This window comes from Mya arenaria, chromosome 5 (assembly GCF_026914265.1).
Source record: "Mya arenaria isolate MELC-2E11 chromosome 5, ASM2691426v1".
Lineage (NCBI taxonomy): Eukaryota > Metazoa > Mollusca > Bivalvia > Myida > Myidae > Mya > Mya arenaria.
In genome coordinates this window covers 54,365,514-54,383,957 of record NC_069126.1, presented here as the reverse complement: position 1 = coordinate 54,383,957, position 18,444 = coordinate 54,365,514, and the positions used below count along the sequence as shown (strand labels likewise).

The following is an 18,444-nucleotide window of genomic DNA, read 5'->3' as shown; positions in this document are numbered from 1 at the left end:
GTCGGGAAAACTCAAACGTTGACGTCATGCACGGAGCAGCGCGCTGTGATCAAACACTGTGTTCGCAGCGAGATGACACCTACAAATACTTATAAGTTTCTAACACAGGATAAATCAAAGTCAAAATGTTCAAGGGCTTTGGTATTTCGCTGGCATGGACGTTTTAGTGACGGGCATGGCTATGTTGGCGATTTAAAGCGGAGCGGCAGGCCATCAGTCGTGAGGGAAAGTTACGTCGGTGAGGGACATGTTACAAGAAGAGGACAGTGAGGAAAATTGGCGACTCCGTTCAGCTGAAAAGGACAGTTGTCCATAATATCATAAAAGAAAATCTCAATATATCAAAAGTAAGAGCCAGATGGGTCCCCAGGCTGTTCTCTACAGAGGAAAAAGGCGGCCCGTGTAAGGGCCTCCCTACAGTTTATCCGTAGATACGAACGAAAGGGAGACAGATTCTTACAGCGAATAATAACCACGGACGAAACCTACATTAGCATATAAGAGCCAGAAACAAAGTTAGCCTCTATGGTTTGGAAACATCCGTCTTCTCCTCCCCCAACCAAGGCAAAAAGATCCAGATCAACAACACGATACATGTTCATCTTCTTCATAGACTCTCAGGGGATGTTGCTTCAGCACGCTGTACCAAAAGGGATGATCGTAAATGCAGAATACTATCAGTTGAATAAACTAGAAGTTGAGCTATGTGCAGTTAAACATATATCGATATATTTGCAATACATAATTTTAACACTTACTCTTTTAAGCAAAATTATGCGATGGTATCTACAAGTGTATCTGAAAGTTACAATCCATAATAAACATTTCAAGCACATGCTAAAATTTCACATACACATTTACAGGTGATACGGATGAACGCCATTCGTAAGAAGAGACCGGACGCCGAGGTTGAAATTCTTCTTTTTCACCAGGACAACGCCCCTTCACATCGATGCCAAGAGACCTTGATGACAATCGACTTTTTGGGGTACGAGGGGTTAAGTCACGCATCTTATAGCCCGGACCTGGCCCCGTTTGATTTTGCAATATTTTCGAGGCTAAAAAATGATAAACGGGGTAATCGCTAGGTAGATCTACAAGACCTTCGCTTTGCCGTTAGAACAGCAGTGGCACAATATCAGAAAGAGCAGTACGAACAGATATTCAAAAATGGGTTAAACGCCACCGTAAGTGTGTTCGTGCTGACGGAGCGTATTTTGAAAAACTGTAAATGACGTGACGCAATTAGACTACGAAGTGCTCCGTGGATTGTAACCTGTATGTTTTTTAATGTATGTTGAATACGTTCACTTCGTAGTAAAATGTTGAAATTTTCAGGATTTGTTAATAGTAAATTTTAAAAGCATCATATGTAGGTTTTTATGAATGCAGACTCAAAACTTCCCGGACAACCCTCGCATTGTTTAACATAACAAAACTGCATTAAAAGCATTAAAACGTTTAAACATAACAGATACTAGTCATTTTAATTTATATTTGAGAAACCGCGTAGAAACGTTTGTGAAATACATTTGCAGACATTGGCAGCAAAATGTAAGCTTTAAATGCCGGGGATTGAACCTAGGTCGCTTGAATACCAGTCCATTGTCCTTTCCACATGATTACTCCTTCGGCCCCATTGTCACTGCTTATGGATATATGATGCTAATACAGATATGGCAATGATCCGATTATCTAGCTACTTGCGTTTAGATTCCCTCTTTTGGCGGTTTATGTTAGGCCATGAAGTTTTGTTATTCTGTAAAGCGTCCACGTGCGAAAAGGCTTTGCGCCTGGTTTAATTTTATTGATGTTTACTGCTGAAGCATATATGAAACCTTCTGTTGGGCGCGTTTTAACTAACTACATAAACCATGAAATGTGTTTAACGTTTCCCGAGAGGTCTTTGATAAAAAAAAATACTTAACCATTTAAATATTCCTCTGAATTGCATTGTCTTTAGAATAATTAAACGATTATTCAAATACTATAATTTGAAAACAGTATTTTACTTCTAAAAGAATCAGCGTTATTAAAAATGCTTACATGCATCACAACCCAAAGTATACAACTATCGCAATTACCGGTAATGCTATCTTGTTACCCGCCCTAAAGGTATTCGCTCCAGTAACTTGTTTTGTCATAGAACCCCTACACTATCGCAATGATTCAGAGAAGATCCCTAGTAAGCTTTGCCGTAACCATGTTTACAATCATTCTACACATGATAAACTGACTCCTACACATTAGAGTGTCCATTAAGACTAACTACTCACAGTATCGCCTTATGGACCCAAGGACGACCTTATTAGAACACTTTTAGTGCTTTGTCCGGTTTATTAACAAAATTATTTGTATGTTTCTGATTCCAAATAATCATCATTCACTTAACATATCTCGACTGAAAAAGCTAAATACAACCCACGTCTAACAACTTACAATACTATTTAAACTCGCGAATCTTTTTCATGAAGATAATTTCGCTTAGTGCATGCATGTTTATAAACAGTTGACTATTACTTGAAAAAAAACACTTTTTAATAAGTGTCAAGCACAATGACTAAATCAATCAATGAGATGTTTGATTAAACTGCAACGCCGTTTAATTGTTGTTAAAAAGAAGGTATCTATATTTCTGCTATATAAATATAACACAGCTGTTAATAAAATAATCTGCAATATTCACAAATCAATTTGACGTCTCCCAAAACAGAGGGAAGCAACGACGAAGGTTACATTCTATTTACAATTTCGGCACACATTTGAGTTTAAACCCGTATGGTATAACTGTCATAGGTAATACATTTCGACATATATTAAGGTATCTGTACGTACTCGATGTGTATAGCATTTTCAACCGAAATAACATATTTTATTAATTGAGTTTGCATACTTTCAACTTTTGATGCCTTTGCAAATTGCAAAATAAATGTACCAACGAGAGAATAGATATTATGAGTTAAAGAAAGGTTTAAAATTGATGTTCTGGAGTATTACGAGTGAATATAATCAAACATATTGCGAGTTTAAATATGTGCTGGAGTGATACGAGTGAATTTAATCAATTATATTTCGAGTTTAGATATGTGCTTGACAATACCGCGTTTGGTAGAAACATAAGGCTCCCACCTGAGCAAAAACCTATATCCAAATTTACTGGCGTATCCATTCATAAAGATCAAAGATATAAGGGTAATCTGTTCCCTTTTATTAACTCGAGAATCTACATTTTATGTTTTTGTTGACTTTACATTTTTGTTTATAACATTATTTGTCTAAATATGAATATTCGCTTGCATTTTTTTCAGCTGAATTAATGATGACCACATCTTCTGCCCTTAAGTGTAAAACAATTTTGTTGTGACCATTTTTGTAAAACTTTCTCTTAAACATATATTATAGTCTCCATTAGCACAATTGTCATTCAATATCTTATTGCACTTGTAGAACGTTTAGCTGACAATGCTGTTTTACCTAACGCTTCATATACAAAAATGTTTTGAGTCTGGGTTCTTACACAAAATAATTCCTAACAAAAACTCAGGTATACTCTTTCTAATTGAATACGTTTTTGTTATCCCCATACTTCTGAACCATAGCTAAAAAATTGGAAAGATAAGTTTATCATAAATTTATAATCTGTACTTAATTGATTATATAATATGTACTTAATTGGTTGGAATTAATTGAAATGTAGGGTATTTAGTAAAATCAAATCTTCAGTTTGAAAATAGCTGTAAGACCCTGTCCTAATGATCAAATAACTAACGTTTTTCTTAGAAGTGTTCTCCTGTACCCACTAACTAAATTTAAACGAGATATATAGTTTGGGTCCTAGATAGGGGCGCATATCAAATGTTTACAGCAGGTCCTAGTCCAGCTTTTTCGAATTATTACTGTGGTACTCGACACATCTTAAGAGCTTGAACTCGTTCTACTGTTAGACCATGCTTCATTTGAAAAACAAGTGCATTTGAACAATATATAAAGTATAAATGGACATTGGCCGATGGCAAAATGTGTTTGTACTGATCAAGAAATACATGACACAGGTTACCTCCATTTTAAACGAATGACATTCACTCATTATTAATGGTAATATCCATACGAACTCTAAATATTAACGAGTGAATAATTCTACGTTTACTATAATCAAAATAGCACAGTTCGCAGACTTAAAAGTAATTAAATACAATTTCAGTGCCAATATCAACAGTAGTTTTGATATCACCGACATATTCAAATGCCACTGTCAACGCGGGCTCATCGAAGAATTTCACGTGTTGTACATCCGGGGGTCTTCCACAACCAACTGTGGAGTGGTATAAGACTTCTAGTAGCAGCTGCACCAGGAATGGCGTCAAGATAATAAATTCCATATCCAGTTCACCGTCTGAAAGCAATGGTCTTATACAGGTGGAAAGTACACTGTTGTTCACAGCATCCAGTTTGGATAATAATCTCTGGATTTGCTGCGCGGCAAGTAATACCAACTCTCAGTGGAAACTGTCAGGAACGAAGCTTCTAGACGTAAGATGTAAGTATTTCATTGAAAATGGAATATAGTAAAATCCTCTATAATATATATTTAAATTAAGATGGAAACAACGTATCCTGATCGTTATTTACTTTTCGACGAATAACGCACATACCATTGTATGGTACCAATTTGCACAACCGAACCGGTCAAAGGCAACCTCAAATTGATATTTGAAATGTTTTAATCTTATTTAAATATGCCATATATTTTTTTAACTCCACTTCACGTTTAACATTCAAACAACTTCAAATTGCTCTCTTCTTTCAAAGATACTTTCATTTCGGACCAAACATTCTGTTATATTCTTATATGTACAACCAGTTCGTTTATAAACGCATCTATTTACCATACGATATAATGAAAAGAAGATGCAAAAGAAATTATATGTACACACGGTGGTCGTTTTGTATTTTACTGAAACAATTATTCCCCCATGTGCAGTGCACTAATAGCATTAAAATATGTCTTCAAAACTCAACATACATGACAAGCAAACACAAATCGAAAGTTTAGTTTTCATCAAGATCTTGTTTTCATTCCAATTTTAATTTAATTAACACATCAACATTTACAATTCATCGATATTCTGCCAAGTTTTTCGAGGTGACTGTATGTAGTCTGATAAGACTGGTTTTCAAAACGAGACCTTTGCAAATTTGATTTCTGTTCTTTTTTAGTTTTCGTAATCTTAAGTAAACAAAACGGGTATAAATATTTTTCTTAACCGCCCTAAGTAGCTCACATAAATTTTTCAAATTCAGGTAAACTCAAGTATAATCATGCTATCTTGGTACACCTTTGTTGTGTTTCGGGTTCCGATAACAATAAAAAAAAATTAACATAATTATAAAACACTTAAACGTTATAATGAGGTTAAAATTTGCGTTTTTAAATGCACTGAGCATAAATAACAATGCAAATAGTGCAAAGCAAGAGTCAGTTTATTTTCAAATGTATTCTATTCAATATGAGATAACTTACAAATTGCTATTATATTGAAGATCCTCCACCTAATCCGCCAGTGATTGACGACTTCAACACAATAACGGACTACCAGATGATAGAGAATAGCACCGAACGGCTGACATGTAGGAGTACTGGTGGAAATCCTCTCGCCAGCCTTACGTGGAGCTGTTACAATGGCATCGAGTCTAACCCTAACTTTAACGGCGGTTCAGTCAGTCGTACTGTACAGTTCACAGCGCGGCGTAACCAAGACAACACGTGTACGTGTACTGCCACACATGAGGCGGGACCGTTGCAACAGGCTATATTAAACGTCAATATTATGTGTAAGTATAACTTAATGACGTGCCTGTAAAGTTACTGATGTGTTGAATCTTTGATCTGGCCATCTTTGACCAAGCTAACTACATACGAATACTGTTGTTTTCTCAACAAGTATTTCTTCCGTGTCAAAATGTCGTTTTATATTAGCAAAATGAACAACACAGTTATGCCATACCGTGATATTACTGTGGCGCTTTCAAAGACAAAACGTCAAAAGCACTGAAGCTTTCAATTGTCTACCCTTTAGCCTGCTAATTGTTTACCTAACTAGAAATACAGAAAGAAAAATGCATGTCATATAAAGGTATAACTCAGCTTGCTTCCACTGTATTCGATAGTAGCTTTAATTGGCCTTGATTACAATAGTTCATACATTTGTATATTTAATCTCCTATGTCCTCCTATGTTATCCTATATCAGAATCAATTTAATTCCCTGGTTTGTTTATGACGCTACGGGATGTTTTCGAATATTTCTCTCAACCGAAACATTACTTTGAAAAATGCCTTATACGTCAAAATACTGTTTTACAAATGATTCATTAATATAAATGTCATGGTCTTTCAGATTTAAATGTGCAGATATCTTTTGTACAATCATTCTATTATCTTAGTATAATTTAATAGTTTTTTCGTACTCAGTGCGCTATATGAATATTTGAATACGGATTTTAGATATTTAAAAAGCTTTCCAGAACAATTCTTATGTGAAAAACTACAGAAACAAGCTCAGTAGCCACAAGTTTAAACATAAACCCCGTTTAATGGCACTGGGTTAACGCCAGGGCATAGAACACAAAACAAAATTTACCAACACGAAACATGGAACAACAGCACAAATTTCCAAAAACAGCACAGTGCCTGATAGGAATTGCCTTTGAACGATTAGTAAAGTGTAAGTTCACTTGGGGTTTAAACCAGTTTACGTGCACAAACGTCACTCTTATCCCAACAATCCTGAATAACGAAAAAAACGTAAAAGGTAAATCTTATCAAAGTATGCATTAACTTGAGGAAACTTAATAATAAAACACATAATACTAACCTAAAAGGTAAACCCCAAGTTCTTCAATGATAAGAGATCCCAACATTATCTGAAGACTGAGGAACACAATTCAGAGCACCTAATGCAAAAACCTTTAAAGGATACGATGCAGTCATTGTTTGGAACTATGAGCATCACACACAGCCTGCCTTGTAAGATAAAAGGTTTAAAACTGTGTGATCATAGTGTTTCATAATAAAAGCATCATTGTACGAAAACTAAGAACAAATAAAGAAAACATTATTTAATAAAAAAAGACACATATTAGCTAATATTTTCTTCCAAATTAATTATTAAAACGTCACATGCCAAAACATTCCGAACCAGCAAAATTCGGTTAAAAGATAAAATCAAAGGTCTGAAAGCTTAGTAGAGTCAGCCAAAGACTATTTTAAAGATAACATGAAATTGCAAATATTTCATAAAATCAAAGGACTGAAAGCTTAGTTATGTAAAGATGCTATCTATATTCAACTCAATATTTTGTTTCAGGAATTAATCTTCAAAAATTTGAAGGCAAGTACCGTTCAAAGAATTGCCTTTATACCCACGGTTTAAAAAAATCCAAGTAATTAATTGAGTCTCTCTGCCCAACTACCTGCTGGAAACATTTTAATTTTACGAATTTTCATTGAAAACTTCACCATAAAAATCGGGATGAGCAATATTATTAGCAATCGCGATTTAAGACTACTATTGTACTTTGATATCAGATTATAATGACCAATAACTAATTTTGAGAAAGATTTCCTTAATTTATAATATCTGAAACCCTGTTTTAGAAGTTTTTCCGTCATAAGTTTACTGCGAGAGCTGAACTTTTTTTACATCTGTACATATTCTACATATTCCTACAACCTATACTCTATGTCCTTATATGCAGCACTCCATTGTGAATTAACACTACTAATGTGGCAAGTTAATTTAAAATCTGTCCATACAAGGGAAAGTTACAGCCCGGACACGACAACCTATACTCTATGCCTTATATGCAGCACTTTATTGTGAATAAACAGTAAGTGTGACCTTGACCTTAGAGGTAGGGACACGGGTCTTGCGGACGGACGGACGGACAGACAGACGGACGGACGGTGCGATTTTAATATGCCCACCTTCGGGGGCATAATAAAGCAAGCAAACAAACAAACGCATGGATTTCAAACTAAGCTAGTACCACTTATCAGAGAATAATGCACTAGTTGTCCTATCCTCAAAATCATTTTATTTACAACCTAATGATTGTTAGTTTTATGTTACAGTATAAGGTTTTTTAAAACTATATTTCTTCACAGATCCCCCTTCAACACCGGAATTCAAAGTGGACGGTACACCAGTGGGCACCGCGATTAGCATAACTAAAGACAGTGCTCAGACGGTGACGTGTCACAGTTTTGGAAAACCTAATCCATCTACAAATGATTTCATTTGGACAAAAGGAAGTTCCGTTGTTAGTTTAAACTCAGTTTTAAACTGGACCGGTGGAATCAGAATTCAGGATGGAGGCAGTTTCAAATGTATAGTTACAACAACGATGACACCTTCGGATTCCAGCAAAACTCCAACTACAACAGAGGTATCTTCTGATGTCATCATGGATGTACTATGTAAGTTTCTATAAAGAAAGATATGTGCACATACAATACACTCATCTGAAACAGGCTTATACCTCTGGCTTTAATATAGGGCGAGTTATGTCTCTTTCAAACTAAAAAACAATAACCGCAATGCTCGTTTTATAATTGTATGAAAAGTTTTGAAGAGTGCATTCGTGTTTTTCTTAACAGTTTGATTATAACTGTGAAGTTTATATGAATTTTCATACATATTCTATGATATTATACATCTAAAAATATTGTCTTCAAATATAATCGGAACACGTCAAGCTTATGCACATTGTAGCCACATTAATTGCATATCAGAAGCACTTTAATATTTCGATGGAAATTCTCTCATACTTCTATTAAACAAAAACAATATTGTTAAAACTGGCTTCTTGGGATTTTGTTCTTTCGTGTGATCATAGATCGAACAATCCAGAAGCAGGACGGTAAAAAATAATCATCTGAAACTCTTACTTGTAGGTTAAACACAATAATTCAATGATATGTTGAAAAATGTGGTTCGCTTTTAATTTTTATTTTATTTTGGGTGATGTCGTAAGGTATCACCCGAGACAACGTGTGGATAGTTAAAGTGACACTCTTATTCAAAATGAATACAAACAGTTGTATAAAAAAGTCATTTTTGACTGATAAACCTTTAACTACTTACTAAATTACGCATTTTCGGCAGATTGATTATTGATTGATAACACGATTGTAATCCAAACTGTCTTAAGTTGTTTGTTTTGTGTTAATACTTTATCAGTATAGATACTTTATATACGTTTTACTTTATTTCACTTTGTTTTCAAGTACATGCTGGTTGTAATGATGCTTATATTTTATCCCCCGCCGAATCGCAGGAGGAATTGTTCGGTAAGGCGTTGTCCGTCCGTACGTCATTCCGTCTGTCCGTTCGTCCACTTTCTCTGAACTGAACCATATCGTGCAACGAATTGGTCAGTTGGTCTTGGTCAGAATGTTAGCCTCAAAAATTATCTCTGCGTGTAAATGTTGTTCACATGAGGTCAAAAACTACGCCAATATGTCAAATCATAGAAAATCTATTAAGGAGTCATGTGGTGTCATAAACTAGGTCTCTAGGTCAAATAATAGAAAATCAATTAAGGGGTTATATCAATATTTGGAGCACACGAAAGAAATTATTTTAGGTTAAATATTCATGAAGCTGCGCAATATGGAGGTTAATAAGTCATATCTGATGTTCTTTTATTTCAAACAGTTGCAAACAACACTCAAGAAACTATATTATTGCGATATTTCTGGTCCATTCTGGCCGTGATGAAAAATTTTATTAGTTGGAATCTGGTCAAAATCTAGGTTACTATGTCGATCTAAATACAACATTATATATGATTTTCTTTTATTACACTTGCAATCAAATTCACTAATGCATATATCAAATCCAATGTTTATAACAATCTGCAGCCCTATTACATGTTTTGATTGGAATATGTTACCAACACATGACTATATGCAATCTACTTCGCATAAACTGGTGGCGGTATCAATTCTAAGGTTTTGCTTGTTTTTTCGTAATTTCTGATACATGTTGGTAAAAGTATGAATATATGGCCTTATAATCTAGATAAATCATAAACTCCACTAAATTCGAGTTTCAATGACTTTTCACAGGCGATTATCCCATCATTCATCGGTACAGCTAGTTTGATGCATTTTTGGTTTATTTTGATCTTTTTGAATGGATTTCGAAAAATAAAATAAAATACCGATAGAACAATATGAATACTATATGTTTGTATCTTTATTTGCATAAGCTTTTGAAACTTCATTCTGTAACATGATGACAAAAGGTATCATTTCTTCCCTTATACTAACCTATCCTATCGAATACTCACTTAATGTAAACTGCCTTGTAGACGCCCCGTCCACACCAGAAATACGAATGCACACTTTGAGTGGAGACGTGATAACGGACCAGATCATGGTTGTGACTAACAGGCAGTTTGAGTTGGCGTGCCAGGCGACAGCTCATCCAACCGCAAGTTACAGTTGGACAGGCGGCATTCGAACAGAGCACACACAGATTCTACAGGACACCATTACCACAAAGATAAACACGTCAAGGACTTGTTTAGCCCATAACGTGCTGAAACCGTCCGTCGGATTTGAGCAGACCCCATCCTCGTCAGCTTCAATAGGCGTGTATATTAATTGTAAGTGCTAGCATTTAAAATCATTTGGTAGAACGTTACTGCTCTGCAAATATTATGTACTTATAAAAAACACAGTGTATTATGTCAAATATAATGTTTAAATTCAGATCCACCCGGGCCTGTCACTGTACGGCACACAATAGGAAATGGTAACATAGTTTTATCGAAATTCAACATCATGGAAAGAGCAAACTTAAAGTTATTTTGCGATAGTCAAAGCAATCCATCATCAGCATTTTCCTGGATTGGATCGAACATATTGCAGACTGGAAGTGTACTTCTCCGCAATAATATAAGCAGATCGGAGAAGGGTCATTTGTCGTGTACGGCTAGAAATACAATGACGCATATGGACCAGCTTATGGAAGGAGTCTCGTCTGCAAATATGACACTCAACGTTCTCTGTATGTAAATTTTGTATTTCTGTTTTCCATTTAAGTCGGCCATTCTTATTCAGTGTGTGTATACCTCGTGATAAATTACGTCACATATGCTACGTCGGAAGGCAACATTTTGCTTACAATGAAGACTTGAAACTAAGATTACTTTTCTTTTACTAAACCATTTTAAATGTAACAAAGGGCAGTCAATGCTGCTTAAAGAGCCCTGCCATCGTTTTTTACCACAGTTTGATTAGTTTTATCAAACATTTCGACAAACCCGTTTCCAAAATCATGTGTTGACAGTGCTCCGTCAGACGGCCGTATTGGGAGAAGGTTTGTCGAATTGTTTTAAGAAACTTAACTCTCAATCAAACTCTGGTAAAAGACCGAAGGCTGTTAGAAAGCGGCGTAGACTGCGGTATGTTTTATTTAAAATGGTGAAGAAATAGTGAAGTTATCATTGTTTAAAGTCCTCATTCAAAGCAATATGTTGCCTTCCTACGTAGCATTATGACGCATTTTGTCACGTGGTATACACTTTCTGTTATAGTTCTTAGAGTAAACACCACGTCTTTTCTGTAGTAGTGCATGATATATTTGATTTTCAATTAATATTAAATCGCAAACAAATAATGATACAAGTTGAGCTTTTTAGTGGAACATATTGATAATTAGATTAAAGAAGATAGAAGTAATGTAATATATACATTAGCATATCGAACACGAGAGTTAAATTGCCTATCATCTTTAATCTAAGTGCTCTTGCATATATAAAAAAGTCTATATTTTTTGTATTCCTACACATTTAAGACATCGAGTACAACACATTGTATTTTCATAATTAATACAAAGTATTAAGTAAGCGATTATTATTTTTCTTTGTCAGTGCAATTTACATATGCCGGAATATAAACAAAGAAATAAAAAATATGGTACACTGTTATTAATGTTAAGACCGATGACGCGTTTTCTTTAAATGTACAATCTGGAGTATTAATCACACGGGATGATCCACTTTCGTTATGAAATAGTCATTTTCAGTCAATCATAATCTCAGTGTTATCATGATTCGCACAAAGCGTATACAAGAGTTTAAAACCCCATATTTGCTTTAATCAAGTTAACTTTGTGGTAATTTTGTTCAACGTTCAAAATTATGGACAATTTGTACTGTTCAACTAAATGATATGATCAAATCCTTGTCTTTTATAATTACATATATATAGAAAAACGGAAAATATCGGGTTATGAATAAGGTGTCTTTATATTGGTATTTTTTTAACAATAACACAATAGAAACAACAGGGTCAAGCTTAGTCTCCTAATTTGTATAAGTACAAGCAGATGAACAGTAGTACCCGCTTTTGTTACTTTTTTTGATCTTATATAAAAAAAAAGAAATCAAACATTATATTTTCAACTAAATGGCAATAACTGAGTAAAATTTTAAAGCAATTGTTGATAAATCAATCAATACATCAATCAATCAATAAATCAATAAAAATATCAATCAATTGATAAATCCATAAATCAATCAATTAATCAATCAATCAATTAATCAAGCATTTAATATATTAAACAATCAATCGATCAATCAATCAATCAATCAATCATTCAATCAATTAAACATTCAATAAATCAATCAATCAATTAATCAATGAAACAACCAATCAGTCATTCCTTTAAACGAATAATTGTGTATGTGCCGGAGGACTTTTTAAAATAAAATGTTGACTTGAAGGTTGAATTATATTATTTCATTTAATCATTAAAATATTAAGTTATACTTAATTGGTATGTACATTAGTTTTCATTTTATCAAACATAATATGTTTGTACTACCGAAAAGTAGTATTTTATCCAAGTGTGTTTTAACGTAAATTTTACGTCAATCAAAAGAGTTATATATGCCGCATAAAGTTATCAGTACACATGGTATTTGTCAGAAGGCAAGTTATTGCCGTTTGATTCACACCCCTTTTTGCGATCCCTGCGATGATTGTTTACCATTGCATCATTTTAATATTCAAAGTAATGCTTTATCTTCGGAATATCCTTGAGGATACAAAAACAGAGCTTGTGATGGATTTTTATTTCTGTAAAATTATGATCACGTTGATAAAAAAGTGACGTCAATGATGTGGACATCGGTGATGTTCAAACAGCCGTTTTATATAAAGTTTGAGTGCCTTAAAATTATATTGTCAGTCCCGCGGTTGAGAGGTTTTGCAAATATTGGCTGAATATTAATATTGAATATTTTCATAAGCCGATAAAGGTTATTCCTGTAACGTTTTATCCTTAAATAATCATTTCTTGTTTAAACGCTAGATTCGCCACGATTGCATGAACTTCACAGGCTAAACGCCATGGAATGTGAACATTTAACTCTGAAATGTGAATACGAGCCAGGAAACCCAACAGAAACAACAGTTGTAATTGCTCGGTTAAGCGACCGGATTGCCTGGACCGAAAGAACACATTTTATTCCATCACTGAAGAGAAGCGATGCTGGTATGTACAGTTGCACAGTTCGTAACGTCATGAAGCCAACGGGACAACAAAATGAAATCGTTGGGGAGGATACTGGAATTTTCCAGATTAACGTATGGTGTGAGTGTTTATATTATTAGCAAACATTAGAACCTCGTTTGGGTGCGATATTTTGGAATATAACAACGTATTATTCATCGTAGTCCGTCCGGCCCGAGAACCGCGAACGGATTTTAATCCGGAACAGTATAAAAACACATTCTTAAAAGTGTAAGCTATATTGAATATGTCTATTGCGTTTGTGACACGAAACCCTTGCTCCGAATTATAACACATTTTGAAATCGATAATTATGAAATGTAACATGTTAAAAGCATATAAATAGATTTTAGTTTTCTGTCTGGAACATGATACCTGTATCAATTGTAAATAGTTTTACAGTCTACCATACTATCATTTGATAAATAGAATAAACAGAAATATCTTACTTTGAATGTACACACAGAATGATAAGATCTACAAAGTTTTATTTCATAAGCCCTTTTAATAACGTTTATATACATATGTTTTTGTGTTCTGCAGACAACACTTCTGTTTCCAAGTTTGGTTTAATCAGTCATCCTGACGCGATTAATGTTACTGTTGATGAAAACGCAACTCTTAACTTCTTCTGTGAAGTTGACAGTAACCCAAACGCAACCATTATATTTGGAAGATCGCACAGGCTGCAGGAAAACGTTACTTTAAAAAGGAGTGACGGGTTTCTCCATTTGGCATTTGATGTGCAACAAGCTGGCTGTCTTGATACAGCAAGCTACTATTGTCTTGGGTATAACAACTACACAGAGATTGAGACGGCACCAAAGAAACAAATGAACGTTTATGTTCGGTGTAAGAAACCCATATTTTACATGAATAGTCGAATTATGGTTTTTATCAAAACAAAAATAATGCACATATTATAAATCAAATGTTGAATTTAATGTGACAGTCTGTGTAGGATTAATAGTTGAACAAAACATTTATCAAAAAGTATTAACAGTAATAACGAGAAAGGCCTTAGATGTTTTATTATTTTGAAGCACACCCATACTCCTGAAGAAATACATTTCCACAGGTTCACCAAGAGCATCAGGATATCAATGGGAAAGCAATGTTACAGGGGCTACTGGTAGCAATGCAACGTTTTCATTTGAAGTAGTGGCATATCCTGTTCCAAACAAAGGCGGATATGTATGGCACAAATGGAATGGCACAACGTATTCTCAACTTCACAACAGTGACAAATACACCGTCAACAATGCCGGTGTTTCTACAACATTTACCATCATTGCTATTGAAAAAGAAGATTTTTCGACCTATTTGCTAACGGTTTCCAACGGAATATATCCAGACTTCAACAAAATATTTTACTTAAGTCCTCAAGGTATTTAAACTTTGTTTAATGAACAATATATTGAATACCTTTATTAGCATGAACCACAGAATTTTCAAAAAATGGACTATTGTAATGAAATTTTGTATACTTTTTATCCAACTTTGGATATGTTTAGAGCTGTTTAATTTTTTTTATATTGAATTGGTAATGATGTTTTGTTTTTTTTTAATCGGCACCATCACTCTTATAAAATAGTTATTTTTCAATCCGAAAACTGGTAAATTGGCCTTAACAGCTGAGGGATGTCGTTCACAAGCTGTAAAACTGTTTTCTGTTATTCTTTCATGTAATTATGGTTGTATGAATCCTATTTAACCCTCTTTGGAAAGGAAAACTTAAAAAATAATTTCTATAAAATGCATCAAATGTTTTATATGCGGAACATTGGTAAATTGTCAACATTGAAATAAAATGTACATGTAAATGCAGCTCGCGTGGACTTTGTACTCTTGCATTTATGAGAATATCGTGCATAACAAAATCATTTTAATAAATCATATATATAAGTATTCATTTAACCATCAGTCATTTGTTTTGCTTTATAGGAATGTTTTAACACCTTAAAATGGCGTAAATGGAACCCCCTAAAATCCTGCATTTTGTTACCAGTTTTTTAGAAAGTAAAAATAGTGCAAATTCGAGTTGTCCCCCTTGTGGTTCATGCTAAATTCATACATAAGCTTTATACAAGATAAAGCATACTAAAATAGTATATACATGTGTTTCGAACGCTTAAACTGAAAGCAAAACGTAATAAAAACGCACACTGTCACTTCAGTGATAATATCAATATAATAACATTATTTCGTCGCCTTTGCACAAGATTTCTTAGAAAAGGGACTGAAATATTTTTCCTGTTTTACATACACAAGTTTGCATTATAGTCCTAGATAGGTTTTAGAGCTATATTTTGGATAAACTTATGTTATATGTATTTAACAAGAAAAATATGTATTTGTCTTAACGATTTGTTTATGCACTGACTTTTTTCTGAATATGCAAAATTAAGGGAAATTCATAAAATAATTAATAAATATGAAATAATTTGTTTTTCATCAGCTTAACAACACCCAAGAATAGAGCAATACACGAGCACAAAATGTTGTGGGTGAAGTTTTTTTAACATGTTGTCAATGACAACGTTCAATAGCTAGAATGCGTATCAGTCAAAAGCGTTGTAATTGATCCTTCTGCTTACAATTGCATGTTAAACATTCGCTTACTTGTTAGCGTTCGGATACGTAGTTCAAATGTAGCCTAAAACAAACTAAAAACACTCCTAAATGTTACACATTGCAATAATATAATCCCCAAAGTACAAATTGAAATATAAAATATATAAATTCATATTGTTGAAACTATGAAGTATTTTCCGAAAACATTCTTAATCGTATCGACTTTTGCTTACACAAAAGAATGTGTTTGTTATCTACAGTAGGCTATCACGCGAACACCTGCAAAAAAACTATTAACCGTGTTATCATCTCAAATGAAATTAATCCATAACAAGAACACTCGTTTTAACATCACGATCATTTTATAAACACCTGTTAACTTTCTTTGGTCTTATTTTTTTTAATTTATATTCACAAATATTTGAAAATTTAGAAAAAAATTGGAACGGGAACATTGTGATGAGTAATATTAAGGAGATGCCCAAATTTCGCTATTTGCAACTACAATTATAGATGCATATGTAAATAACAGGACGGAATGAAATCAATTAGTATGAAGACAAGTTTGCAAGAACGATTATTTATTCATATCAATTCAATTCAAGTTTTAAAAACCAACATTGACCTTCAGCATTTTAGAACAAACCTCCCATATTGTTTTGTTGCCAACCTTACACACGTTAAACAAAACATTTTGACGTCACCAGTAAACGAATGTCAGTCAAAACAAAAATGTTAATTGTATACCAACAGAAACAGGAAATATTGTTCATGTTTATGGTAAACTATATGATATGGACTTATTCATCACTACCTACTGAAGGCCAATGGGTAAAACCTTCCAAATAACCGTCGTATATTTGTGTATCGTGATTACTAATACTCTATACTATGGTTATATATGCAGGATTAAATGCTTGTTGTGACAAGGCTGGAGGTCAGAATCCAAAAATAAAAGAAATAAAATATCTTATTTTGTCTTGTCTACAAGTGTATGAAGTGTTTGCGGTGTGTGAACGGTTTGATTCAAACAAAGGCCAACGATGCTCTATAATAGATGTACTTTTTTAAGAGTTAAGCAATTAGCCTTAATCGACTTGCATTTACTATATGTAAATTTCTATAATTTTGTTAATCTTTGTAAAACACACGCCTGTAGTGTATTTATTTCAGATGTCCCTCTGTGTCCAACTGGTTTAACATTATGTGCAACGACATCGTCTTCAGCTACTATCGAGTGGATTAGTCACTTCAATGGTGGACTGAAGCAAACATTTATCGTTTTGTACAAAATGACTGAACGTTCGGAATACTTGGTTCTTACGGCAGATGAGATTGACCAGAAGATAAAGTACGAAATAATACTAACAGGATTAAACGACGGATCGACGTATGAAGTCATTTTATACTCAAGAAACGAAAAAGGAAACTGTAAACAAAACACTTCACTCCAATTCGACACTGAAGTACTTGTCGGTACGTAACAAATCAACCAAATGCAATGCACTGTTCGGACGTTTTTCTGGAGATATATTTGCACTTTGCTTGCAGCCGTCATCGTTGCATTGATGAATAAATTTTCTAATCCCGTCTTTCCATCTCTTTCGAGTATTGTTAACTTATTGATATTCATTGCTTTATATGGAATCGTTGCAACTAGGTCGGGTGAATATATTTTTCAAACAAAAATAATAAAATTATACCATGTACTTTATTCAGAAAATCATATTGTACGTTTGAGTACAATATCGCACGATGTTTAAAGTTAAAATTTTACAGAATACGTCGAAGAAAATAATTGAATATGTCCTCGGTGTCGATCAAATATAACTGTAATAGCAACGTCGTCCTAATTTACATGTTCAGTGTATGCGATAGTTTAATTGAGTGCTTCAACAAATATTTGTGTTATTGCATTAAGTAAAATCGATTACAGAAAATTTGATTCATTAATACGGTAGATAGGCTCGTAAAGCGGTATAAATGCTCGTCCCCTCATGGGGTGCATTATTCAAATCATAAAGCAAACATGTTTTTAAAAGATCAATTCACATTCCTCTGAACTGAGATGAGAATGTATTATTGAGTTGCTATTTCAAGCATCGGCTGATTTGACTCAAACCGGACTGTATACATATTTTGTAAGCGTAAACTAGAGGTTCACGTTTGTGTTTTTATTAGATGCACAATTGTCATAAATATAATTCCTATGCCTTAATAGTCGCACTGTTCTGGTTTTAAAATCGTTTCACAAATTGTTTGCTTGGTTGAGTTAATGTGTC

The 18,444-nt window shown here is 33.9% G+C and overlaps 1 protein-coding gene across 1 annotated transcript in view; it reads left to right on the top strand.

The window, feature by feature from the left end:
* Positions 1-18,444, top strand: part of LOC128235798 (nephrin-like) — a 64,504-nt gene that overhangs the window by 36,906 nt on the left and 9,154 nt on the right. The window contains exons 4-12 of the mRNA XM_052950593.1: positions 4,202-4,537; positions 5,542-5,832; positions 8,167-8,478; positions 10,377-10,673; positions 10,781-11,077; positions 13,388-13,669; positions 14,132-14,440; positions 14,667-14,975; positions 17,336-17,638. Of these exons, the coding sequence (XP_052806553.1) occupies positions 4,202-4,537; positions 5,542-5,832; positions 8,167-8,478; positions 10,377-10,673; positions 10,781-11,077; positions 13,388-13,669; positions 14,132-14,440; positions 14,667-14,975; positions 17,336-17,638 (2,736 nt within the window). The remainder of the gene's footprint in view (positions 1-4,201; positions 4,538-5,541; positions 5,833-8,166; positions 8,479-10,376; positions 10,674-10,780; positions 11,078-13,387; positions 13,670-14,131; positions 14,441-14,666; positions 14,976-17,335; positions 17,639-18,444) is intronic.